The following is a 27568-nucleotide window of genomic DNA, read 5'->3' on the forward strand; positions in this document are numbered from 1 at the left end:
CCAAATTTGCTGGCATATTGAGTGCAGCACTTTCACAGTATCGTCTTTCAGGATTTGAAATAGCTCAACTGGAATTCTGTCACCTCCACTGGCTTTGTTCGTAGTGATGCTTTCTAAGGCCCACTTTGTATTTCTTTAGATATTGGTTATTATTTTCTAATAGCAGTTATACCTGCTAGATTGTAATAGGAGCTGGAGTACAATCAGTTAGAGATTCTGCCATCTAATAAACAGTACTTCAGAGTTACTAGTTTAGGGAAGATTTTTATTTCTGATGACTACCTGCTAGAGGTGGAGTTGACTTTCTGTAAGGAAGTGATAAGACAAGCCTTAATCAGCAGTGAAGTCAGGCCATGTCAGATTTTTTTGAGATTCCTCAGAAGTATATTTAGAGATGATTTGCATAGAAAAATTTGAATAGTAATAACACCTCTTGTATATTTTAAGGTAGGTGCATTAAAATCTGTCAGACCATTCATTTATGACCTAAGTCAAATCCAGTGGAAGTGACAAATAGAGTCAAAGGATTAGATCTGATAGATGAGTACCTGAAGAGCTATGGAGGAGATTCAGAACATTGTACAGGAGATGGTGATCAAAACCATCACCAAGAAGAAGAAATGCGAAAAGGCAAAATGGTTGTTTTAGGAGATCTTACAAATAACTGAAAAAGAAGAAAAGTGAAAGGCAAAGGAGAAAATGAAAGATACAGCCATCAGAATGGACAGTTCCAAAGAATATCAAGGAGAGATAAGAAAGCCTTCCTAAGTGATCAATGCAAAGAAATAGAGGAAAACAAAAGACTAGAGATATCTTCAAGAAAATTAGAGAGACAAAGGGAACATTTCATGCAAAGATAGGCACAATAAAGGACAGAAATGGTATGAACCTAACAGAAGCAGAAGACATTAAGAAGAGGTAACAAGAATACACAGAACTATACTAAAAAGATCTTCATGACCCAGATAACCACGATGGTGTGATCACTCACCTAGAGCCAGACATCCTGAAATGTGAAGTCAAGTTGGCCTTAGGAAGCATCACTACAAAGCTAGTGGAGGTGATGGAATTCCAGTTGAGCTATTTCAAATCGTAAAAGATGATGCTGTGAAAATGCTGAACTCAATATGTCAGCAAATTTGGAAAACCCAGCTGTGGCCACAATACTGGAAAAGGTCAGTTTTCCTTCCAATCCCAAAGAAATGCAATGCCAAAAATGTTCAAACTACCACACAATTGCACTCATCTCACACTCTAGCAAAGTAATTCTCAAAATTTTCCAAGCCAGGCTTTAACAGTACATGAACTGTGAACTTCCTATTCAAGCTGGTTTTAGAAAAGGCAGAGAAACCAGAGATCAAATTGCCAACATCCACTGGATTATAGAAAAAGCAAGAGAATTCCTGAAAAAAACATCTACTTCTGTTTCACTGACTATGCTAAAGCCTTTGTATCGATCACAACCACCTGTAGAAAATTCTTCAAGAGATGGGAATACCAGACCACCTTACTTGCCTCCTGAGAAATCTGTATACAGGTCAGGAAGAAACAGTGAGAACTGGACATGGAACAACAGACTGGTTCTAAGTTGGGAAAGGAATATATCAAGGCTGTATATTGTCACCCTGCTTATTTAACTTATATGCAGAGTTCATCATGTGAAATGCCGGGCTGGATGAAGCACAGACTAGAATCAAGATTGCTGGGAGAAATATCAATAATCTCATATGCAGATGATACCACCCTTATAGCAGAAAGCAAAGAGGAACTAAAGAGCCTCTTGAGGAAAGTGAAAGAGGAGAGTAAAAAAGCTGGCTTAAAACTCAACATTCAGGAAGTTAAGATCATGGCATCTGGTCCCATCATTTCAAGGGAAATAGATGGGGAAACAATGGAAACAGTGAGAGACTTTCTTTTCTTGGGCTCCAAAATCACTGAAGATGGTAACTGCAGTCAATAAGTTAAAAGACGCTTGCTCCTTGGAAGAAAAGCTATGGCCAACCTAGACAGCATATTAAAAAACAGAGACATTACTTTGTTGACAAAGGTCCATTGAGTCAAAGCTATGGTTTTTCCAGTGGTCGTGTATGGATGTGAGAGTTGAACCATAAAGGCTGAGCGCTGAAGAATTGATGGTGTTGAACTGTGGTGTTGGAGAAGACCCTTGAGAGTCTCTTTGACAGCAAGGAGATCAATTCAGTCAATCCTAAAGGAAATCAACCCTGAATATTCATTGGAAGGACTGATGCTGTAGCTAAAGCTCCAATACTTTGGCCACCTGGTGCAAATAACTGACTCATTGGAAAAGACCCTGATGCTGGGAAAGATTGAAGGCAAGAAGAGAAGGGAGTAACAGAGAATGAGATTGTTGGATGGCATCACTGAAATGATGGACTTGAGTTTGAGCAAGCTCTGGGAGTTGGTGATGGACAGGGAAGCCTGACATGCTGCAGTCCGTGGGGTTTCAAAGAGTTAGATACAACTGAGTGACTGAAATGATTGAAATATGTATGTAGAGAAAATTAAAACATTTTTATTCTATAAGTACAATTTTAAAAAGTAAATTTTCTGTGATAGAAAAATCTGAATTTTAATTAGTCCAGTACCATTTACTAAAATTCCACCTATGTGTGGAATTTCTTGTGAATCATAGTGTATGATGTTTGTTCTGTTGATTTATTTTTATTAATAGGGATTGTTTCTATTCTTTTAAATTTTGTGGGTATTTTTTGACAAAACTACTTATTTGTCTGAAATGGAAAAAAATATTAAAAATCATTTTTCCTCTATAAAAAGTATGGCCAATAACAAGAGCTATTATGAAAAATGGTTTTACTCTGAAATAAATTATAGTTACATACCAAGGCTCCTTGGCTGTTTCTCTAATTAAGGAGTGTAAAGCTAGAACTTCTGAGGAAAATATGGATCGGATAGCATCTGGACTGCTGTCTTCTAGTTTTGTATTAAAGATAGCCAAAAAAATAATACAGAAACACAAAAACAAACACCACCACTGGAACCTAATTGGAAAGATTTTCATTATTTGAAGATTTGCAGGATATGATTAAGCCTGGAACAGACACTTGGCCTTATTAACTAACCTGCCTAATGGCCCCGATATTGCAGAAGAGAGTTGAGCTAATTTGGTCCATGATGTAGCCTTAGGTTTGGGCTTCAGGGATCACAGAGTCTAAGAAACTTAACACTGGCTCCCTGTTAACAGGCGCAGTCTTCTGAGTGGGCCAGAGTCATGCTCTCCCACCTCTGGCCTTCCCTATCTGTGTCCCACTTGCTAACTTCAAAGAAAACAAATACCCAGGAAATGGGCATGGCAGTAATTGGTTGAATTCGAAATACCAAAATTTTGATAAAAAGAAGTGTTGGGGGCAGGGAGAACAGAAACTAGTAGCACCTGAGATCCTTGTATACTGGGGAGGGTTTATTTTTTCATAGACAAGGATGTCTTTAAGAAACAATCGTAGTAATTATTATTTCTAAAAGATTAGAAGAAACACTTCTAAAGGGGTAACTTTTACTATTGGTAGAGATTTAAACTGATTTAGAAGGTAGTTTGGCATTATCTGCTAAAGTTGAAAATGAGCATTCTTTGTGACTCACCAGTTTTTATCCTAGGTACATACTAGAAATGCATGCACAGGTGTATTTTAAGGTATACACGTGAATGTTTATTATAGCTTTATTTGTAATAGGCAATACTGGAAACAGTCCAAATATCCGTTATTAGAAGAGAGCATAAATAATTAATTTTTGTTGTGTTCGTATGGTAATATGACAGTGAAAAAAATGACTACTAATGTATATGAAAATCAGGGATAAATTTCACACCCATAACGTTACATGAAACAAGCCAGACACGATAGATTGCTCATTATACATTTACATAAAGTTTAAAAAACTTAAAAGATGTATCCTTTGAAGATAAAGCTAAGAGAAAGTGAGATAATAATACCATAAATAACAGGATTATGATTATTTTAGAGGAGCAGGATGTGGAGGGCATAATGATTGAGAGAGAAGGTTAACGGGGGTATTTATTGTTTCTTGGAGTAGTTATAAAGAGGTTTGTCTTATTATGCATTTTTATTGCTCTCTTTATTTCATAGCAAATCATGTTTCATAAGTACTTGTGAGGGATATCTGCTTTCCTTTGCTCTAGTTCCATATTCACAATAACATCTTTTGGCATATTTATCTGTTTCTGTCTATCTTTGTCCTGAGAACGATAACATTCCAAAATGTGAAAGAGTTCATTTGACTCATTAAAAAACAAGAAACATTCTAACAAGAATTAATATATCACCTGCATTTTTATCTTGTTTTCTTGTGATAATCGCTAACAGTTTTAAAAACTTTGTAAAGTGAGTCAGATATGTTGAGAGTACTCTGTATGCAATGCCTCATTTAGTCATAACAACAGTCTTACAAGGTTGTATTTTTTTTCTTAACTTCAAGCCTGTAGGAATTGAGGCTAAGCAATGAAATTAAATTACATGTCTAAGAACACGGTAAATCAAAACCCATCTCTGTCTGATCTGGATCTCAATACATTAAGCAATATATCATACTGCATTTTACTAACTCAAAGGTATAGTTAACAGATAATCAGCCATCACTTACTGATTAGTGACAAGATCTAATTTTGCAATGGTCTGAGAAAGGACTATAGTAAATCCACCAAGATAATATGACCCTTAATGGCTTCTGATATCCATTAATCCAGTTTCCTCTGGCTACACATTGACATTTTTTAACTCTGTAGCTCAGATCTCTCCTACTGCACATGTTAGATAGCATTGTAACTAAACATCTCCTTGCCTATCACTCCATGTGAAAATGTGAAAGTGTTAGTCTCTCAGTTGCGTCTGACTCTGTGACCCCATGGACTGTAGCCTGCCAGGCTTCTCTGTCCATGGGATTTCCTAGTCAAAAATACTGTAGTGGATGGCCATTTCCTTCTCCAGGGGATCTTCCCAACCCAGGGATCGAACCCGCGTCTCTTGTGTCTTCTACATTGCAGGCAGATTCTTTACCCACTGAGCCACTGGAGAAGCCAATATGTATGCTAAAATCAGAAAATATTCAATGTCTTCTTATTTTTATCCCTGAGTTTAGCACAGCACCAGCACACATCAGGTGTTCAATAAATGCTTGTTAGATCAAGAAGAATTAATGTTAGGAAAAATATACATTTCACAAGCAGTTGCTGCCATAATTTTATTTGAAGAATACCCTAAAATGCATTCTCATGCAAATAAGCAGGCTTTATTGCTATTTGGCAAATGGGCTAAAATCCTTGCAAACCTGAGTCATAACTTGCATATTCTTAAGATCTTCTTTAGGAAGTTGAGCTTTTTTGAAAGTCCCTGTGCTTCATGATTTGCAATGCCTTAAATAATTAAGTGGTTTTCAAAATTGTTGAAAGATTAGGTACCTGATAGATGATCTGCATCCCAGCTTCTGTGAGAGAAGCTGATTTTATTCTGTCTTCTGGGAAAAATAAACATGAAAAATTTGGTGTTAAATTGAATGCATTCCACGTTGTAATTGGAAAGCATTTCACTGTTCTAAATGAGTCTTGATTTTGGTGTCTAAATACAAAGATATATCTAAAAAATTTCCTGTCAATTCTGCTTTTAGGCAACATATTTGAATATGGCTTAATAAACATCTTGGTTGATGGTTGACATGTATGTATTAAAATATAATACGTGTGTGCATACTCAGTTGCTCAGTTGTGTCTGACTCTTTGTGACCCTGTGGACTGTAGTCTACCATGCATTTCTATCCATGGAATTTTTCAGGCAAAAATACTGGAGTGGATTGCCATTTCCTTCTCCAGGAGATCTTCCCAACCCAGGGACCAAACTTGCATCTCTTCCATCTCTGCACTGGCAAGTGGATTCTTTACCACTGAGCCACCAGGAAGTGCAAAATATAATACTCTAAGCTTAAATTATGTAGAACCTATGTTGTGTTCTTGATACATAATCCAGAAGAGGTTTCCAAATCTTATCATATTTCTTCTTTCTTTCTTTTTTAAAAAATTAATTTATTTATTTTAATTGGAGGCTAATTACTTTACAATATTGTAGTGGTTTTTGCCATACATTGACATGAATCATCTATGAGTGTACATGTGTTCCCCGTCCTGAACCCCCCTCCCGCCTCCCTCCCTATCCCATCCCTCAGGGTCAATCCAGTACACCAGCCCTGAACACCTTGTCTCACCCATCAAACCTGGACTGGTGATCTATTTCACATATGAATATGCATATTTCAATGCTATTCTCTCAAATTATCCCACCCTCACCTTCTCCCACAGAGTTCAAAAGCCTGTTTTTACTTCTGTGTCTCTTTTGCTGTCTCGCATATAGGGTCATCGTTACCATCTTTCTAAATTCCATATATATGCATTAATATACTATATTGGTGTTTTTCTTTCTGACTTACTTCACTCTGTATAATAGGCTCCAATTTCTAATCCACCTCATTAGAATTGATTCAAATGCATTCTTTTTAATAGCTGAGTAATATTCCATTGTGTATATGTACCACAGCTTTCTTATACATTCATCTGCCAATGGATATCTAGGTTGCTTCCATGTCCCGGCTATTGTAAACAGTACTGGGATGAACATTAGGGTACATGTGTCTCTTTCAATTCTGGTTTCCTTGGTGTGTATGCCCAGCAGTGGGATTGCTGGGTCATATGGAAGAATTGATGCTTTTGAACTGTGGTGTTGGAGAAGACTCTTGAGAATCCCTTGGACTGCAAGGAGATCCAACCAGGCCATTCTGAAGGAGATCAACCCTGGGATTTCTTTGGAAGGAATGATGCTAAAGCTGAAACTCCAGTACTTTGGCCACCTCATGCGAAGAGTTGACTCATTGGAAAAGACTCTGATTCTGGGAGGGATTGGGGGCAGAAGGAGAAGGGGACGACAGAGGATGAGATGGCTGGATGACATCACTGACTTGATGGACGTGAGTCTGAGTGAACTCTGGGAGTTGGTGATAGACAGGGAAGCCTGGCGTGCTGCGATTCACAGGGTCACAGAGTCGGATATGATGAGCAACTGAACTGAACTGATGGCAGTTCTATTTCCAGTTTTTAAAGGAATCTCCACACTGTTCTCTATAGTGGCTGTACTAGTTTGCATTCCTACCAACAGTGTGAGAGGTTTCCCTTTTCTCCACACCTTCCCCAGCATTTATTGTTTGTAGACTTTTTGATAGCAGCCATTCTGACCAATGTGAGATAGTACCTCATTGTGGTTTTGATTTGCATTTCTCTAATAATAAGTGATGTTAAGCATCTTTTCATGGATTTGTTAGCCATTAGTATGTCTTCTTTGGAGAAATGTCTGTTTAGTTCTTTGGCTTGTTTTTTGATTGGGTCGTTTATTTTCTTGGAATTGAGTTGCAGAAACTCAATACAATACAAAAATACAAAAACTGTGTATTTTTGAGATTAATTCTTTGTCAGCTGCTTCATTTGCTATTATTTTCTCCCACTCTGAAGGCTGTCTTTTCACCTTGCTTATAGCTTCCTTCGTTGTGCAAAAGCTTTTAAGTTTAATTAGGTCCCATTTGTTTATTTTTGCTTTTATTTCCATTACTCTGGGAGGTGAGTCATAGAGGATCCTGCTGTGATTTATGTCAGAGAGTGTTTTGCCTACATTTTCCTCTAGGAGTTTTATAGTTTCTGGTCTTACATTTAGATCTTTAATCCATTTTGAGTTTATTTTTGTGTATGGTGTTAGAAAGTGTTCTAGTTTCATTCTTTTAGAAATGGTTGACCAGTTTTCCCAGCACCACTTGTTAGAGAGATTGTCTTTTCTCCATTGTATATTCTTGCCTCCTTTGTCAAAGATAAGGTGTCCGTAGGTGTGTGGATTTACCTCTGGGTTTTCTTATTTTGTTCCATTGATCTATATTTCTGTCTTTGTGCCAATACCATACTGTCTTGATGACTGTAGCTTTGTAGTATAGCCTGAAATCAGGCAGGTTGATTCCTCCAGTTCCATTCTTCTTTCTCAAGATTGCTTTGGCTATTCAAGGTTTTTTGTATTTCCATACAAATTGTGAAATTATTTGTTCTAGCTCTGTGAAAAATACTGTTGGTAGCTTGCTAGGGATTGCAATGAATCTATAGATTGCTTTGGGTAGTATACTCATTTTCACTATATTGATTCTTCGGATCCATGAACATGGTATATTTCTCCATCTATTTGTGTCATCTTTGATTTCTTTCATCAGTGTTTTATAGTTTTCTATATATAGGTCTTTTGCTTCTTTAGGTAGATTTATTCCTAAGTATTTTATTCTTTTCGTTGCAATGGTGAATGGAATTGTTTCCTTAATTTCTTTCTGTTTTCTCATTGTTAGTGTATAGGAATGCAAGGAATTTCTGTGTGCTAATTTTATATCCTGCAACTTTATTATATTCATTGATTAGCTCCAGTAATTATCTGGTGGAGTCTTTAGAGTTTTCTATGTAGAGGATCATGTCATTTGCAACCAGTGAGAGCTTTGCTTCTTCTTTTCCAATCTGGATTCCTTTTATTTCTTTTTCTTCTCTGACTGCTGTGGCTAAAACTTCCAAAACTATGTTGAATAGTAGTGGTGAGAGTGGATACCCTTGTCTTGTTCCTGACTTTAGAGGCAATGCTTTCAATTTTTCACCATCAAGGATAATGTTTGCTGTGGGTTTATCATATTTGGGTTTTATTGTGTTGAGGTATGTTCCTTCTATGCCTGCTTTCTGGAGGGTTTTTAATCATAAATGGATATTGAATTCTGTCAAAGGCTGTCTCTGCATCTATTGAGATAATCATATGGTTTTTATTTTTCAATTTGTTAATGTGATATATCATATTGATTGATTTGCAAATACTGAAGAATCTTTGCATCCCTGGGATAAAGCCCACTTGTTCATGATGTATGATCTTTTTAAATATATTGTTGTATTTTGTTTGCTAAAATTTTATTAAGGATTTTTGCATCTATGTACATCAGTGATATTGGCCTGAAGTTTTCTTTTTTTGTGGCATCTTTGTCTGGTTTTGGTATTAGGGTGATGGTGGCCTCATAGAATGAGTTTGCTTGCCATATTTCTTTATCATCATTTTGAAAACTACTTTTCTTTTTGCCTGATCAATTGGTCAAACTTTTTATTCATAATTTATATCATAGAATAGTTAGATACTAAACTAGAATCCTAGTTAATAGAGTTTGATTGTAACATGTTTACAAAGATACAAGAACTGTTAATATTACCTAAGGTCACTTATTATAAAAATGTAAAAGATGTAGTTTTTTTTTTTAATTTTCAAATTGTAAGGCAGTTGATTTTCTGGAAGAGTTTAACATTTATTTTGCTTAATCTTAGAGTAATGAGTAATAACTATCAGAGTTCCACTTTCTTAAAGTTGGTAAAACACACAAAATATTTTAAAAGCTATCTTACTGTCTCATTATTTTCCTACCAACCAATCATTTGATTTCTAGATCATCTCATTGAAAGATTTTACCTTCACCTGGGCTAAGTATGTTATTATTAATTTAAGATCAGGTGATACTTAATACTAGACTAGTATTAAGAGGATGATATACTTTAGGCAAAATAAAATGCAGAGGGAAAATTTTATATAACCTTATTTTAACTTTGTCTTTGTTTATATTATCATGGGGATGCCTGGAGGCAGTGGGTCATATGTATAAAACAAAGTACAAGCCAGTGGTTTTGCAGTTCTGCTATAATTTTGTGATCAATCATCTTATTCTAATATGATTTGTGTTAATGTTGGAGGAAAGAGGATGAGAAATGATTACATGAGCTTTTAATGGCATTATATTTTTGAGGTAATTCCTGTCTGGATACACATTACATGGGTTATTCCATTCTTTCCATTCCCTTCTTTTCTTCTATCCTTTCTTCCTTCTTCCCATAAAGATCTATTGGTGCGTACTATGTGTCTGGTTCTGAGTTAGATGTTTGAAATACTAAAGGAAATCAGTCTTGATTATTCATTGGAAGGACTGATGATGAAGCTGAAGCTACCATACTTTAGCCGCCTGATATGAAGAACTGACTCATTGGAGTTCAGACCCTGGGAAAGATTGAAGGCAGGAGGAAAAGGGGACAACAGAAGATGAGATGGTTGGATGGTATCACTGACTCAATGGACATAAGTTTGAGCAAGCTCTGTGTGTTGGTAATGGACAGGGAAGCCCAATGTGCTGCAGTCCATGGGGTTGCAAAGAGTCGGACATGACTGAGCGACTGAACTGAACTGAACATGTTGGAATTTAACAGTCGTTAAGAAAAATAGGGTAAGGAAAGGAGAATCAAGAGTGGAGTATCGTGGAAAACAGCTGAAGGGTCTCGAAGAGAGGAGTTACATAACGTAATTTATAATGTGGAGGATCACTCAAGTGTCTTAACTGTCATGCTGAGAATAGATTTTAGAGAAGCAAAGGTAGAAGCTAGGAGATGAGTCAGACTATTGTGATAATGTCGTCAATAGATGACATATCTTAGAACAGAGTAGTGTTGAGGATGTTAGAAAGTGATCAGATTCTAAATATATTTTGAAGAATGTTCCAATGATTTGCATGTTAGATGGGTGAAAGTAGAGGAAACAAAGACTAGAGATTTTTGATCTGAGCAATTTAAAGAATAGGTTTGCAGCCAATCAAAATAACAAGGGTTTGGGGAACATTTGCTTAGATAAAATAAGGAATTCCATTTTGGACAGTCAGCTTTGATATGTCCATTAGATATCCAAGTGAAATCTCTGGAGTGGTGGAGGCAAAAGAATTCTAAAGCCTGAAGTTAATTATGTCTTCTCCAGCTACTAATCCTCAGTATCTCTACCCTATAGGACCTATAAATCATAGGCCTTTTGAGGGGTTAGCCTTCTATTACTGCCAACCCCCGGACCTAGTAATGTGTACCTACATATGCTTGTCTTTTTCAATATAGTTGTCAAGACCACTATAAGAGTTCTAGTTTCACTATTTCCTTTTCTGTGACATCTGGGATGTTACTCAACCTTTTTGGCTTCTATGTACTCATGTCAATATCTACCTTAAAGAATTATGAGAATAAATCACTTGGCACATTTGTCTGGCACCATGGTTGGAGGTCAGTTAGTGATAGCCATTATTATCATCATTATTATGGGCTTCCCTGGTGGCTCAGATGGTTAAGAATCCACCTGCAATGCAGGAGACCTGGGTTTGATCCCTATGCTGGGAAGATCCCCTGGAGGAAAGCATGGCAACCCACTCCAGTATTCTTGTCTAGAGAATCTTCACAGACAGAGGAGCCTGGTGGGCTACAACCCATGGTGTTGCAAAGAGTAGGACATGACTGAGAGACTAAAGGCAGCACATGTTGTGCAACTACAAGGCAGTGGTGACTCTGCTTGAGTTGTTACTTAGTCACCTTGTAGTATCCAATAAAGTAATCCTGGGACTCTCAAGACCTTCTTATTCATTGGAGAAAAGAATGTGTAAAGTCTTCTTGTCCTTGAGCCTGGAAGTCTCTGCTGCTGCTAAGTCATTTCAGTTGTGTCCGACTCTGCGACCCCATAGACGGCAGCCCACCAGGTTCCTCTGTCCCTGGGATTCTCCAGGAAAGAATACTGGAGTCTCTAGTACCCCTGAATTCACACACTTGAACCTATTTTCTCCAAGAAGACAGCTCCTGAGCCACCTGACCTGTTCCTGTAGGATTACAATCGCTCAGATATCAGTTTTTGTTGCTTTACTTGGCTGACTTGTTGGCCACTAGGTTACTCTGGTCCTCACTTTTTTAAACCTTAAGCTGCATATATGTCCTAAGCAGGCTCCTCCAAAGAAGTCTGAGATCCCTTTTTTTGAAATTATCAGTTAACTCTCAGAATGTTAGGACATTTTTTAAGCTCAAGAATGCCTGTATGGGAAAAATGGGACAGAGATTTGGTACAGATAATCAAATAGCTTGACAGGAAACATGGAAAAAGGATAATGTATCTAATAGCTAAAAACATGGACCAGGAATAAAAATTGAATTAAAGTAATATTGAGCTGTTTACTGACAAAGTGCCAGCTCCCAAAAACAGGCCATTACAAAAATCAGGTGATTGCTGAAATTAATTTTATTAAAGTTACAGCAAGTAAGGATATCATCTGGGTAGTCTTAGTAGTTTTACAAAGATGAAGTTGGGAAAGAGTTTTCAGAAGTTTCTAGGACCTGGGCTGGTAGATATTAAGGTAAATCTTGCAAGGCAGGCAGTTGGTTGAAAATTGGGCAGCATCTGTGAAAAACAGCTGGGATAGGTGGACAGAGTAAGGTGAGTACCTTAAAGAAAGCACATGATTAGTCTTAGTAAGTAGGTGATTGTCATCAGATCATAGTCTTATACTCTGGGGGGAAGTATTTCTTGGAACAAGCAGTTCAGAAATTATTGTTTGGTGTTGTTGAACATAGGTTTAGGGAAATAATGCCTCATCTGAGTATTATTTCATGGAGGAAATTATGTTAATTTCAGTTCTCAGTACTTATGTTGTTTAAGCTTTGTTGTCTTTATTTTTGGAAGGCAAGTTTGAGTTTTGAGTAAGATAAAACATGTAAAACATCTATGTCTGGGCCTGATTTTGAGCAAATGTTCAATGTATATAGGCTGTTATTATTTTTATAGGGTTTTATTGAATAAAACATATACCTTTAGATGCTAACATCAGAGAATCCATGTTCCGGTGTCAGACTAATTTCAAATCCTAGAACATCACTGGTAGCTTGTTTCCTACTGTAAGGTGGGGAGGAATGAGGGAGGCGAGTTCAGGATGGGGAACATGTGTATACCTGTGGCGGATTCATGTTGAAGTATGGCAAAACCAATACAACATTGTAAAGTAATTAACCTCCAATTAAAATAAATTTATATTAAAAAATGGAAACTTTAAAAATTATCTTTTCACGTTTCATAATTGGATGTAAAAAATACATTTTTACATTGGATTGTGAATATTTGAACAAAAGTGTCTGAAAGCTGAATATGTGTGCTTAGCCAACCTACACTATTAACAACCATTGCTTTATTTGCAGAATGACATGAATTACATAGCATCCAGTGGACTTCTATTCAAAGATGGCAAAAAGCGGATTGATTACATCTTGGTTTATAGAAAGTCAAATATACAATATGACAAAAGAAACACATTTGAAAAGAACCTCAGAGCAGAAGGCTTAATGTTAGAAAAGGAGGTAGGTGCTTTAATAATATTAGCTATATGATACAATGTGCTGGAAGAGATATGATATTTTACATTTTAATATAAAAGGTATAACATATGGCTTTTAAAAACATATAGCAATTTTCTTCCACATGGAAAAGAAATGCATATGTATAGTCATATTTTAAAATATTTTCCTTTTTTACTCTATACATTTCTGTAAATTTAAATATTTTGCAAAGGGCATAGCTGTTTTTACATTTTTTTAAATTAAAGAAGGAATGATCCTGTATAAAGTACAAAACTCTATGAAAAGAAAACCAAAATGTTGAAAGAAATGAGTCTGCCAAACCGTTAATATCTAGATTTTAGTATTTTAGTAAGCATGTTTGAAATTTGTGTCTAGAGCTCAAATGAGGAGTCTAAACTGAAAGTGAATGCTTTAATCTTTAGAACATAGATGGTAATATAAGCTGTGTTTTAGTATGAGACCATTGGAAAGAACCATAAAAAAAAAGAGCCTAAAAGTGAGCCTATAAAAAGTGGGGGGGGGGGGATAAATGGTTGAAGGTGTTGGATGTAGGTGGAAGTAGAAGAGATGAGGAGTCACAGCGAAGAGTGGTTACCAGGGTTATATACTGCTCAGAAGTCGAGTGAGACAAGAAAGAGGCCCAGTTAATTGGAGAATATGGAGATCTTTGGTAAAATCAGTGAGAATCTTTTCTCTGAGGAGACAGAATGGGACGAGTTGAAGAGTGACTGGATAATGGAAAAATAGAGGCTGTGGCAGATGTCATCTGTTTGTTCATCTGAGAATGGAAGGATGAAGAGTGGAAGAATGAAGAGTGGTAGCCCGAGATGGAAATGAGGTCTCATGAAGTTTTACTTCTTTCTTTCTGTTTTCTTTTTTTCTTGTATGTGATGTTTAAATAATGAGGAGGAAGGAAGGGTGAATGGAGAGAGGCAGGGAAAGAAAGAAATAGAAGAGAAAGATTGAGGAGACAGAAGACAGATGAGTAAAAAAAATTGAAAGGCCTTTAGGTGAAAATTAAGGGTGAGATCCAGAATACAGTTAGAATATCAAGTGTAATATCAGGGAAAATTAAGATTCCTTAATTGTATTTTAAAGTTAATTTTCTGCAATCATTTATTTTGGTTGTCAAAGATATGTTTACTTATATTCTTAATTCTAAGAGTATTAACATTGGTTTTTTAAATGGTTGAATTAATTAGGACTAGATTAATTATCATAATGTTAATGTGTAAAATCAACAAAAACAGTTTAAGTGAACAAAACATATTTATGTAATAAACATGCTAACTTTATATATGAAATAAGCATGTTATTTTTATATATAAAAAAGTCTTAAAATTTCTAATCAAGAAATTGTTCAGTACTATTTTTATTAATTTTCTATTGCTGCTTAATGCATCACCACATATTCAGCAGCCTAAAACAAAACCCATTTGTTAGCCCACAGTTCTGCAAATCAGGAGTTTGTGTATGGTGAACACTTGGCTCTGTTTCTTGCAAGACTTAAATCAGTGTATTGAATAGGCTTGCATTCACACCTGGAACTTAGGGTATTCTTTCAAGCTTACGTGGTTGTGATAGAATTCAGTTCCTTGTGGTTGTAGGACTGAAATCCACATCTCCTTGCTAGCTATAAGCCAGGTACCTCTCTCAGTTCCTAGAGGCCATTCTGATTCCTTGCTGCATGCTCCCCACCCATGTTCAAAACCAGCAGCAGAGACTCTCCTTTGTGTACCTCTGCTGTGTTGAATCTCTTTTGCCAAGAAGAGTCCCTTTCAGGGAATCATCTGCCATGGAGAATAATCTCTCTGTTTTAAAAGCAAATGTGCCATATAAAGAACTTAATCATGAGACTGAATATGCCATCATATTCACAGGTCCTGTAGATTGTTCAAGATGAAGACAAGGCATGAAGATCTAAGGGGATTTCTTAGAATTCTGCCAACCACATTATTAAAAAATTTAATATCCTATGTATTGCCTTTTTAAGCAAGTAGGCATAGAAAGAAACAATGTTATGATTATAATATAGAACATAGATATGTTTTTGGTTTAAACCTTATGTTAACTGATGACTAAATGGCATCTAAATAGTTATACCTATATGAACTATCAAATCCAGTGTTTTGCATTATCATGAACTTTTATTTCTTCTTAAAATTTCTAGTATTATAGTATGTGTGCTTTATTTGAAGCTTAATTTTAATAAGTATTAAATTGAAAATATTTAGGTCTTGTCACAGGTGGAAAAGGAAAATGAAATTGTGAAAATGTCAGCAAGTATTGGATTTTTAGCAGAAAAAAATGGGAGTATTCCCTAGGAAACGAGTTCCCATTTTTAAAATTTATATTCAACAGAGTTAAGCACTGAGCCTGGCACAGAGTATATCTCAAATCCTCATTAAATTGCATGTTGATGTGGATAGTTTCTAGATGATCACATCAGCAACAGATAATGATTCATGTTTGAAGACTGTGCAGATAAATAGGTAGATGATATCTGTCAAGACATGTTCTTTATTATCCAAGTGTATTTCCAGATTATATCAGCATTTTACCTTTATCTTATACTTAGTATAGCAAGCTACCATATTCTATATTTTTTTCAGCTCCCTGCCACCAACTTGCAGAGTGACATTGTAAAAACACACTTTTAAAATTTCCTTTTTTTTCCTCAAGAATGAATCTTCTACCTCCTGAAAATTTTGGATGGAATAATTAAATAATAATGTGAAGTGTGAAGGCTGTGGGTGTTTTGTTCCCCTGGAAAAGCCTGCCTGCATCAGAGCTAAACAGAATAGTGCCAGATTGGGAGCTTCTGATTCCAAGGGAGAAAGTAATCTTGCTTTCTGCCAACACCATCCCTTCATCAACACCCTGCTGCAAGGAAATAAAACTATTTTTGTTTTTTTTTTAAGTAGAGGTATAACAAAAGAGAAATTAGGTTGAAGAAATTATAAGACAATTCATGCTGCTTAGAAAAAATATATACATATATATGTATGTACCTATTAATATATTTTAGACATACAAAATTAAAAATGTTCTAGCTGTATGTGCCCTTAGCTTGATGGTTCACTGGTGGTAGAAATAATCCAGTAATGTACTTCTCAAGCATCTACTTTATTTGGGTGTATTAGATTTTTTTCACATCTTAAGAGTTGACCAAACTGAATTAATTGTCAGTGCTAAGCCAGCTATTCATGATGCTAATTTGAACCTGACATAGTACCTCTTCCAAAATAATTCTGGCTTATTTACTTTCTTATCTTCATTGTCTCTTGCTTAGGTACAAGTTAAAAGAATGTGTACTCAAAGTAAGTGAACTCATTCATTCATTCATCCATTCAATGAATGCTTAGTGAATGACTACTCTGTGCCTGGTGTAGAACTAGGTGCTCAGTAGACATAAATGAACAAAGCAAATACCCCTCCTCTCACAGCACTTACATAAATAGAAGATAATAAACATTGATTAGAAGATAATAAACACTATAGAAAAAAATGGAGTGAGGTAAGGATGATGGAATGAAGCAGGCAAGTAATAGCAAGTGACCAAATGATGGAAGTAGAGTGAATGAGAGGGACATTAGTAGGAGAAAGGTTTAACAAGATATCGAGGGTGAGGTTGTAAAAGGCTGTGTAGGTCATTGGAAAAACTTTGGTTTTCACTCTAATTCAAATGAGGTTCTGAGAAAGTATATGATCTGAGTTATATTTTAAAGAATAACTGGCCATTGTGCTATGAATAGACCATTGGCGGCAAGAATATGAACAAAACTCTATTAGAAAACACTGTAAGACTCTAGACCAGAGATGGTGGTGATAGCCCAGAGCAGTAGCTGTGGAAGAAGTGGGGAGAGACCAGTTTTAGCTGCACATGCTGTGAAGAAAAACAAGCTATGAACCAACTGATAGTATGAAACCCAAGCTCTCCTGTGGTGGAGGTTAAGCCTTCCCAGATCTCTCCCAACTCCCATGCATGTAATAGTCATTCCTTCTTCATGCTGCTAATATATTCTGGCAGCCAACATGCCTAGGTTTTAAGAACTGTGATGCTCTGTGGGAGAGTCTGATCTCCATTCACACCAGAATAAGGCTTAGCTCCTGAGAAATGATTTTTTTTTTTGTCCCGACACCTGCTTATTCCTCAAAAGAGCTCCCCACCCTCAAACTTCTGAGAAACCACTGGAGAGAATGTAATGATCTAACATCAGTGCACTTCTCAAGGGATTGGTTGTTATCTTAAATCATCCCACCTATAGAATGTGTCATTCTGGTGGAGACTGATTTTGTCTAAGTCTGGATTGGTTTTCATAGAAGTCTCACTTCCAGATTCTGGGATGAAATGAGCACTAAATATGTTTTCTTTAATCCTGAGGGTCCCATTTTCTCTGTCTTTGAGTAACTGCTGGAAAGTAACCCACACCTCCCCAGGAACTGAGCAATGACATAAAACCATAAGGTACTTTGAATACATAAAGAGGAAGGATAAATTTCCCAAAGAAACTATAGTCTGTAGAAATACAGTTTTATTACAATTTATACTGTTTTATTTCAAAGAAAATTTAACTTTTCAATGACTTGATTCAAGTCCTCAACTTCAGAGTTTTCCCCAATCATACGTTGTTCCTGGCTTTTTACTTGTATAATTCAAAGCCTATTATAGAAGGCCTAAAAACCAAGGCACTGCTCCGCCAAAGATGAATCAAGGAGCTATTTACTGAGAAAAAGAAAAAAAAAAAAAAAGAATTATTCTAGTGAAGCTTTGAAAATAGCCATTACTTTGGCCATGGTGTGATTCTAGAAGCATGCTCTCACTGGGAATGAACATTTTGGTAAACTTCTTGTACTTGAGCTCCTTATAGTCTAGTCTCTCATAAGACTCATGACAACTCTATGAGGTAAGACCATTCTCTCCATTTCCCAAGCGACAAAACTGAGGATCAGAGAAATTAGGTAATTTCCCCAAGATCCTAGAGTTAATAAATGATAGAAATGGAATTTGTACTTACCTCTTTGTGATTCTAAACCCTGTGTTTTTTCTTCCATACTGTGTCATTTCTTCCAAGTAGGCATTTAGGATTAAAGAAATTGACCAGAGTACTCAAGTTTGTTATAAGCTCCTTAGATAATCCCAATGCCCACTTTATTTTGCTTAAAAACCTCTTGTCTAGATCAAAGACACAAATTATTATGATCTCTTGCAGGAAACATTATACTAACCTTTTAAGATTCAAGTAAGTATGCAAAATTGACAGCTCTGCAAGGGCATGGACTTGTAGGTCTTATACTCTGTTTATCCCCAGAATTTTCATAGGCTCTCACAAGTATAATAGTAATTGCTCAATAAAATATGCTAGAAGAATAAATGAATGAATAACTGGTATAAATGTCAGTGTTGTCTACCCACCTTGTCCAGGAAAGAAAGGATCATGAGAAAGTTTACAACCAGAATAACTTCAGAGTCCTAATTGGCTCATGATTATTCTGGTTGGTGGCTCTGGTCAAGGAAGAAAGCGCGCTGACTCACATGGATGATTATTTCTTGCATACAATGGCATTATTACATTTTTATTAAGATAATTCTGTGTTAAGAAATTTTATTCATATAAATTCCTTTAAAATCAGTGATAATGATTCCTGTATATATAAAGGGGACAGTGTTCTTCCCTGTCAGGTCAAATTGTGACATGATATTATCAGCTCTGATTCTAATTGGCACCTGTTCTGTTGCCCTTTACAGCCAGCTGTTGCAAACCCGGATATCATGTTTATTAAAATTCACATTCCATGGGACACACTGTGCAAGTATGCAGAGAGACTGAATATTAGGATGCCCTTCAGGTATTTTCAGGTTTTATTTCATTCTATCTCAGAATATATTAAGATGAGCCTGTTTTTTGCACAACCAGAGAGTAATAAATGTAATTCTTTCTGCAGAAGAAATGCTTTTTTTCCCCCAAGTTTAGTTAATTTTGGCCATTTATCTTACCTTCTAATTTCCTTGCCTAATGTAAGCTTCCAGGTTCCCTGGATGCTTTATATCATTTCTAGCTGGACTAGACTGGAAGGAGGGAAAGAAAGTTGTTTTCTAATTTTACTTATTATTTCCCAAATCAGTCTCACTTATTTAATATAGGTAGATGGAACTCTTATTTTTGTGACAGAAGTAAGAGTGTAGCATTCTTATGTATACAGAGTCGGCATTCTTCTCTGTATAGAAGTTATCAGAAATCTTTCCTCAGGTGCAGATCAACCAGATAGTTTCTTAACTCTGTTCTCAGTGCCAAAGGATAAATGGTAATGAAAGACCTTCTTAGTTCAAAGATGTTTCAATCTTTCCTATAGGCAAGACTACAGGAAAGTAAAAAATTGAATAGACCTATTTCCCCATATTGTGTGTTTTGTGTTATATGCAGAATGTATCACTTTTCTTCCTGATCTCTCACAATGAAATCCAAGTGTTTCTACTATGCATGAACTGGCATTGGAGCTCAGTATGCTTCATCAACTGCTAAAAAAGGTTTTAAAAGGTTCAGGGTAACAAAAAGCCAAGGAAAAGAGCCTCTAGATAATGAATTTGCATGAACAGTAAGAGGGCAATTCAAAACTGTGAAGAAATTTATCAGACCTGGTAGCATGGAAGAGGCCAGATCTGTGAGAGGGCTGCCAGCCTCGGGTCGCATGACAAGCCTCGAGAGTCTTGTCTTTTTAGTCATCTGAAATTCCTCAGGCTTTGGAAGTTGCCCCCACAAGTCGTTGCCCACAAAGCAGAAATTGATTAAGCACTGGCAACTACTGAGGAATTTTACAGTGACAATATTAGAATTAGATACCTAAATTGACTCCCATTCCCATTTGGGTCAATCTCAAGGGAAATCAATCCAGTCAGTCTTAAGGGAAATTGACCCTGAATGCTCATTGAAAGGATCGATGCTGAAGCTGAAGCTCCAGTATTTTGGTCATCTGATGGGGAAATCGACTCATTGGAAAAGTCACTGGTGCTGGGAAAGATTGAGGGTAGAAGGAGAAGAGGCTATCAGAGGATGAGGTGGCTAGATGGCATCACTGATGCAATGGACATGAACTTGGGCAAACTTTGGGAGATGGTGAGGGACAGAGAGGCCTGGGGTGCTGCAGTCCATGGAGTTGCAAACAGTTGGACATGACTGGGCAACTGAACAACCTGTTTGAGAAATAGTTTCAAAATCCTCTATATAGATAATTATAAGATAGGTAAATAATATCTTGAAGAGCTTGGCAAAAATAATAATAGTAACAAAATAAAGAACAAAAGAAGATGAACACAGGAAAGAAAATTCCTTAGAATTCTTTAGCACCTTATATAAATTATTAATATGATATCTATAAGAACCTGAAGTTTGTACATTTTTATGAAACTTGATCCCTGAAAGAAGCAAGTAAGGACATATGAAATATTATTTGTGTTGTGATTAGATAGTTTGAAGTCTCCAGAAGAGTTCTTTCAATTCAGGTCATTTTACTGAACCAATCTTGAGAGTACAAATAGGTAAGTAAACACTGTGCTACTCTACATCTCTTGACTTCTGAGGAATTTTTTCCTCCTGACACCATGTCTCCTTCTTAAAAAAGTCTTTTGAAATACATGCCTGTGACTTATTTCAGGCTGACAATGGGAGAGTATTTTCCTTTTGCTCTATCTGGTTTCTTCTTGTTTGGTCTGTATGTATACATGCTACACAGAATCATGCAGAATTAAAACAATGAGATTCATTTTAACTTACAAAATTATCAAACACTTTCACAGGTAGTACTTTTCAAACCTAGCACAGATATGGTGAATAATCACATCTGTTGATATGTGGTGAGACTCAAGCTTCATAAAATATTCTGAAACAATTTAAAAGTATTTTCTGTGAGATTTAAAACTTTTCATAAGCTTCATGTTTTATCTTAAGAAGAAAATTGAAAAATATGTAAAAACATTCCCTGCAATATTTTTATAATTGTGAAAAATGTGAATATGTTCAATGGTAGAGGATTCAAATAAATTAGATATACCCTTGTAATGCAAATTAATTCATTTATAAAGTTAATGGGTACAAGGATTTCTTAATGACTAGTTAAATAATAAGTAGTAAAATTTAAGTAAAATATGTATAGGATATGCATTTATTTATACAATGAGATTTCAACAATGTAAAATGAATAGAAAAAAATGGAAGAAAATATAATATGCTAAAACATGATTGCTTCTGATGGGTGGGGGTGAAGTCCTTATTATTTTGTGGGTCCTTATTTATTTTACTTTCTTACGAAATTACTTTTAGCAAGTTCTAATTTGCTTGCAGGATATAAACAAAGATGCAAAAGAAGTGTAACACCCAAGACAATAACCTACTTTCTGATATCAGGGTGAAATTGCTAAAAAAAAATTCCAAATTAATTTTCATATGCCTTCATCCTGCCCCTATTCCTGTGATTTCACCATTGTTTCTTAAAGGAGTTATAGTTGAGTTTATGCACAAACTAATTGCCTTGTAGAGATCCAAAAGGAGGAAACCCTTAGAAACTGTCACAAAGCATGCCATTTGAGTAGATTTTAGTATTCGAATTCTGTTCAGGTTAACTGAATATTATGTTTAAATATCTCATCCAAAAAGTTTCATAGCTTCCGTTACCTCCTCTGAACTTTATAGAAAACACATGTCTGCTAGAGGTCCAAAAGACTGAATCCTTTTCTGCTATCCAAGGGGGAATTTGGCATCATCTGATTCTTAGTTCCTGGCCAAGACACTTATTATTAATTTGAAGTTATAGTTTCCTTCAATGAGACATAAATGTTGGTTAGCATGCTCACTTTGTACCAAATATTTGACATTCATAATTTCAGAGATGGTTTTTCTTTCTTTATCAGTACTGTTGCAGGAAGGGAACCCCTTCCAGGGCCCGAAACTGGGCTCTTGTCTAACACTAGGAAATGAATTGTCCGAGGAGACTCATGTGCTGACAAAGCAAGAGATTTTATTGGGAAAGGGCGCCTGGGTGGAGAGCAGTAGGGTAAGGGAACCCAGGAGAACAGCTCTGGCTGCAGCCCGGTTTTATGGTGATAGGATTAGTTTTCGAGTTGTCTTTAGCCAATTGTCTGACTCAGAGTCCTTCCTGGTGGTGCACGCCTTGTTCAGCCAAGATGGATGCCAGAGAGAAGGATTCTGGGAGGTGGTCAGACATGTGGTGTCTCCTTTTGACCTTTCCCAAACTCTTCTGGTTGGTGGAGGCTTATTAGTTCCATGTTCCTTACCAGGACCACCTGTCATAAAACAACTCATGCAGATGGTTACTATGGTGCCTGGCCAGTATAGGCGGTTTCAATCAATGTGCTTCCCCTAACAGTACTATCCAAGTATGTCCACTCTGCTGTAGTGTATCAGGAAAAAGTCTTATAAAGACAATGGCAAAAGAATCTAGTGTCACAAATTTCATATAACTCATTCCACCATCTTGGTTGGATTGTATTAAATTTAAAAATTGAAAATCTGTTAGAGCATATTGGCCTTTTTCCTCTCATTTCCCTTACTTTTCAGATAAATATTGAGGAACTCTACTTTAAAGAATAATTAATATTCTCATAATTTAAAAAAATCTATATCAAAATTATTTCTTTGTGTCTTTTCCTTAGAAGTTCTTTAAAACCATTTTGCTGTTATAAATTATATTCATTTTTATTTTCTGATAAGATTGCATTTGAAAGAAGAGTTATGATACATCACAAGAAATATGAAATATATATAGTTACTGTCTCTTTTAATTGATGTTGTGGCTGAAGTTTCTTCTTTATGTTTTTCAAGATAATGTTTACAATTTCCACATTACTGAAACTTTCAAAAATGCAATTGTGATTCTTTTGATTTAATAATATAAATATTAGAAAATATATAGCTTTCCCAAAGTATACCAAAAGAACACTGGTTCAAGAGAAAGTAAAAGAAAAATCTCCTGTGACCAAATACGTTCTTGAAATTCAAAGTTAAACAATGTTTATTTACTGTAGGAATTTTTAGAGAAGTGATTCTAAGCCTTCAGAATACATCAAAATTACCTGGGAAACTCAGCAAAAGTGAAGTTTCCTAGAACCTATACCCAGAGGATAAGATAGAGTATATACATTTTTAACAAGCATCCCAAGTGATTTTGTTATAGTTGGTAGAGAAATATTATCTTGAAGATTTTATTATTTTAATAATTCTTATAATGTTCATAAATTTAAACAGACAGTTACATAGAACAACTTTCCTTAATTTTCATCTGATGATGGATTTTTAAAATCATCATATGATGATATTCTTGAGAAAACATTCTGAGGAATTCTAGAATGAGTTCTTTTGCAACATCTTTCCATATTACTTTAATAATAGATGTAGCATTAACCAACTCCTTAGTAACTAACTTCTGATTTATTTATAAGGTATGCCTAAAATTTGGGATAGCAGTCAGCTCATGAAGAGGGAATATTATTTAAATAGAGTAAGTGGCAAAGTATTTTCATGATTGTTAGCTCAATTTCCAAATGTCAATTGTTATCATATTTAGGGACATATATAGACATACATATTATCTTAAAATTAAGAAATGGATTGACATCAAAGAACTTAAATAGGAAAAATGCATATCTCTTTTCAAGACAAGATTTTTTTAAAGATTTATGCAAGAGGGACATACACATGCTTGACTATTCCATATTCAGTGTTGAAACCTATATTGCATTCCATAAAGAAAAGCTGCAAATTTATTCAGAAAAAATTATTAGAGTTATAACCCTTCCTACAAAAGTTTTCTGCTAACTTACTGTTTGAACACGAAACTTCAACATTTTATCTAGAGCCTATGCTTGAATAGTCTGCATATATAGAATTTTATATATCTAAATTTTCTAGCAATTTCTTTCCTTGATTAAAATGGCCTGCATACTGGACTTGGGGTTTCATAACTAACCAAAAAAATCTGAGAATTAAAATATCCCACATTTTCTATCTTTTATTCTATTAGGAATGACTTTGTGTGTCTTCTATATTCCATAAATATCAATTCCCACTTTCCTCATTTTTCTTTTTAATCAAGGTGATTCATATTCATTCTTACCCTTCTCACATTAAAATGGGCAAGCCTACTTAAGATGATTCAGTCATCCTGTAGTTTCTCAGACAGTTCAATATGGGTCAGCCTTCCACCTTTCCTCAAGCTTTTATTCCGACAAGTGTTTTAATCATAGCAAATTTGGGATAATTGTTTAAAACAACTAAGAACAACATTTTATTATTGCTGGGAATAAACTTAGATCACATTTGTATGCAAAGGATAACTCACTCAAAAATAAAATGATGTAATAACATGCAGAGACCCCAGTGTATAAAATAGATAAAAGTACAGGAGCTTCGCTTAACAAGGAGTAGGGAACAGGGTTCCTCTCCTATGACAGTCCTTCTCATTTGAGCCTTCAAACATCTTCACATGTGGACACTGGCTATGTGAAACACTGATTGGAAACAGTGATTGAGATAATGATTTACTTATAATTTTGAGTGACTGTTGTTATAAGTGGGTGGGTAGGTAGGTAGATAAATGCTGTCTAGATACAAGGTGTAAAATAGAAGGATCTTTCAAATGAAAAAACAAGGGAAAATAAAGAAAGCTCTGTCAATGGACAATATGCAGTTAATAAGTTATGTAATGAAGATGTATGTGGAAATAATTTAGTCCTGCAGGTTCATTTATGCAGAAAGACTAAGGAGAATTGCAGGCTATTATTGACTGAGTGGGTGAAAGGTTCACTTGTATATGTGCAGTTCAGTACAGTTCAGTCACTCAGTCGTGTCCGACTTTTTGCAACCCCATGAATTGCAGCACACCAGGCCTCCCTGTCCATCACCAACTCCCGGAGTTCACTCAGACTCGAGTGTCCATCGAGTCCTTAGAAAACTAAGATCATGGCATCTGGTCCCATAAGTTCAGTTCAGTTCAGTTGCTCAGTTGTATCCGACTCTTTGCTGCTCCATGAATCACAGCACGCCAGGCCTCCCCATCAATCACCAACACCCAGAGTTCACTCAGACTCACATCCACTGAGTCAGTGATGCCATCCAGCCATCTCATGGTCTGTCATCCCCTTCTCTTCCTGCCCCCAATCCCTCCCAGCATCAAAGTCTTTTCCAATGAGTCAACTCTTCGCATGAGGTGGCCAAAGTACTGGAGTTTCAGCTTTAGCATCATTCCTTCCAAAGAAATCCCAGGGTTGATCTCCTTCAGAATGGCCTGGTTGGATCTCCTTGCAGTGCAAGGGACTCTCAAGAGTCTTCTCCAACACCACAGTTAAAAAACATCAATTCTTCAGCACTCAGCCTTCTTCATAGTCCAATTCTCACATCCATACATGACCACTGGAAAAACCATAGCCTTGACTAGATGGACCTCTGTTGGCAAAGTAAGTCTCTGCTTTTGAATATGCTATCTAGGTTGGGCATAACTTTTCTTCCAAGGAGTAAGTGTCTTTTAATTTCATGGCTGCAGTCACCATCTGCAGTGATTTTGGAGCCCCCCAAAATAAAGTCTGACACTGTTTCCACTGTTTCCCCATCTATTTCCCATGAAGTGATAGGACTGGATGCCATGATCTTCATTTTCTGAATGTTGAGCTTTAAGCCAACATTTTCACTCTCCTCTTTCACTTTCATCAAGAGGCTTTTTAGCTCCTCTTCACTTTCTGCCAGAAGGGTGGTGTCATCAGCATATCTGAGGTTATTGATACTTCTCCTGGCAATCTTGATTCCAGCTTGTGTTTCTTCCAGTCCAGCGTTTCTCATGATGTACTCTGCATAGAAGTTAAATAAGCAGGGTGACAATATACAGCCTTGACGTACTCCTTTTCCTATTTGGAACCAGTCTGTTGTTCCATGTCCAGTTCTAACTGTTGCTTCCTGACCTGCATACAAATTTCTCAAGAGGCAGGTCAGGTGGTCTGGTATTCCCATCTCTCTGAGAATTTTCCATGGTTTATTGTGATCCACGCAGTCAAAGGCTTTGGCATAGTCAATAAAGCAGAAATAGATGTTTTTCTGGAACTCTCTTGCTTTTTCAATGATCCAGTGGATGGTGGCAATTTGATCTCTGGTTCCTTTGCCTTTTCTAAAACCAGCTTGAACATCAGGAAGTTCACGATTCACATATTGCTGAAGCCTGGCTTGGAGAATTTTGAGCATTACTTTGCTAGTGTGTGAGATGAGATAAAAACTAAATCTTCCCCAAGCAGAGAAATTTCTCCACAAAGAGAAATATCACCCTTTTTATCATAAATAAGCATTAAACCAAATGTGGCTTGTGTCACAGGAAATTCACTGAGATTGCAAAGACAGAAAGAAAGCTCCCCTTCTTATACAGCCACGCAGATACAAGCCATTATGGGATGTCCTCAAGATATACAATAACAAATCCTCAAATAAGAGGACTTGACAGCATTAATTGTCACATATAGTTCATCCTAGATTTGACTGGTAATTAGAATTTTTGTTAACTGGGAAAAGTGAGTCTCTTAATTTTATTTGTTTTTATGGTCTAAAAACCATGTGTATTCATCTTGTCTGATTTTTTTTCCTTCATTTGTATTTTATTTCTCCAAAAACATTTCAAAAATTTTAAAAATGCTTCAAAATAGTAACAATAAAAAGAGGATAATATTTAGTCTCAATGTTCCCTTGTCTTTTTATGTTATTCCTTAACATATCCACAACTGATAATTATGATCATAATCCTTATCATCTCTTAATCACATTCCTAGATTTTTTTGATGCTGACAATTATTTTAAACCAATTTCTACATTTGTAGTCTTTTAAAGATATACCTTATTTAGTAAATGTTTATTAAATTGAAAGTACCTTCAGGCACTGAAGGAGACAAATGCAGCTGTGAGTTAAAAGCTCATTCATTTATTCATCAGTCATGGGAATCCTCATTACTATTTACCAAAGAATATACCATATACACAGAAGAACCATACAAAAAAGATCTTCACGACCCAGATAATCATGATGGTGTGATCACTCATCTAGAGATAGACATCCTGGAATGTGAAGTCAAGTGGGCCTTAGAAAGCATCACTATGAACAAAGCTAGTGGAGGTGATGGAATTCCAGTTGAGCTATTTCAAATCCTAAAAGACGATACTGTGAAAATGCTGAACTCAATATGTCAGCAAATTTGGAAAACTCAGCAGTGGCCACAGGACTGGAAAAGGTCAGTTTTCATTCCAATCC

General features: G+C 36.0%; 1 protein-coding gene across 1 annotated transcript in view; it reads left to right on the top strand.

Annotated features, from left to right (window-relative positions):
• ANO3 (anoctamin 3) overlaps window positions 1-27568 on the top strand; it is a 444144-nt gene that overhangs the window by 295496 nt on the left and 121080 nt on the right. The window contains 2 exon segments of the mRNA XM_068988751.1: window positions 13118-13276; window positions 19026-19126. Coding sequence (XP_068844852.1) covers window positions 13118-13276; window positions 19026-19126 — 260 coding nt within the window.

The sequence above is a fragment of the Capricornis sumatraensis genome, chromosome 16 (assembly GCF_032405125.1).
Source record: "Capricornis sumatraensis isolate serow.1 chromosome 16, serow.2, whole genome shotgun sequence".
Classification (NCBI taxonomy): Eukaryota; Metazoa; Chordata; class Mammalia; order Artiodactyla; family Bovidae; genus Capricornis; species Capricornis sumatraensis.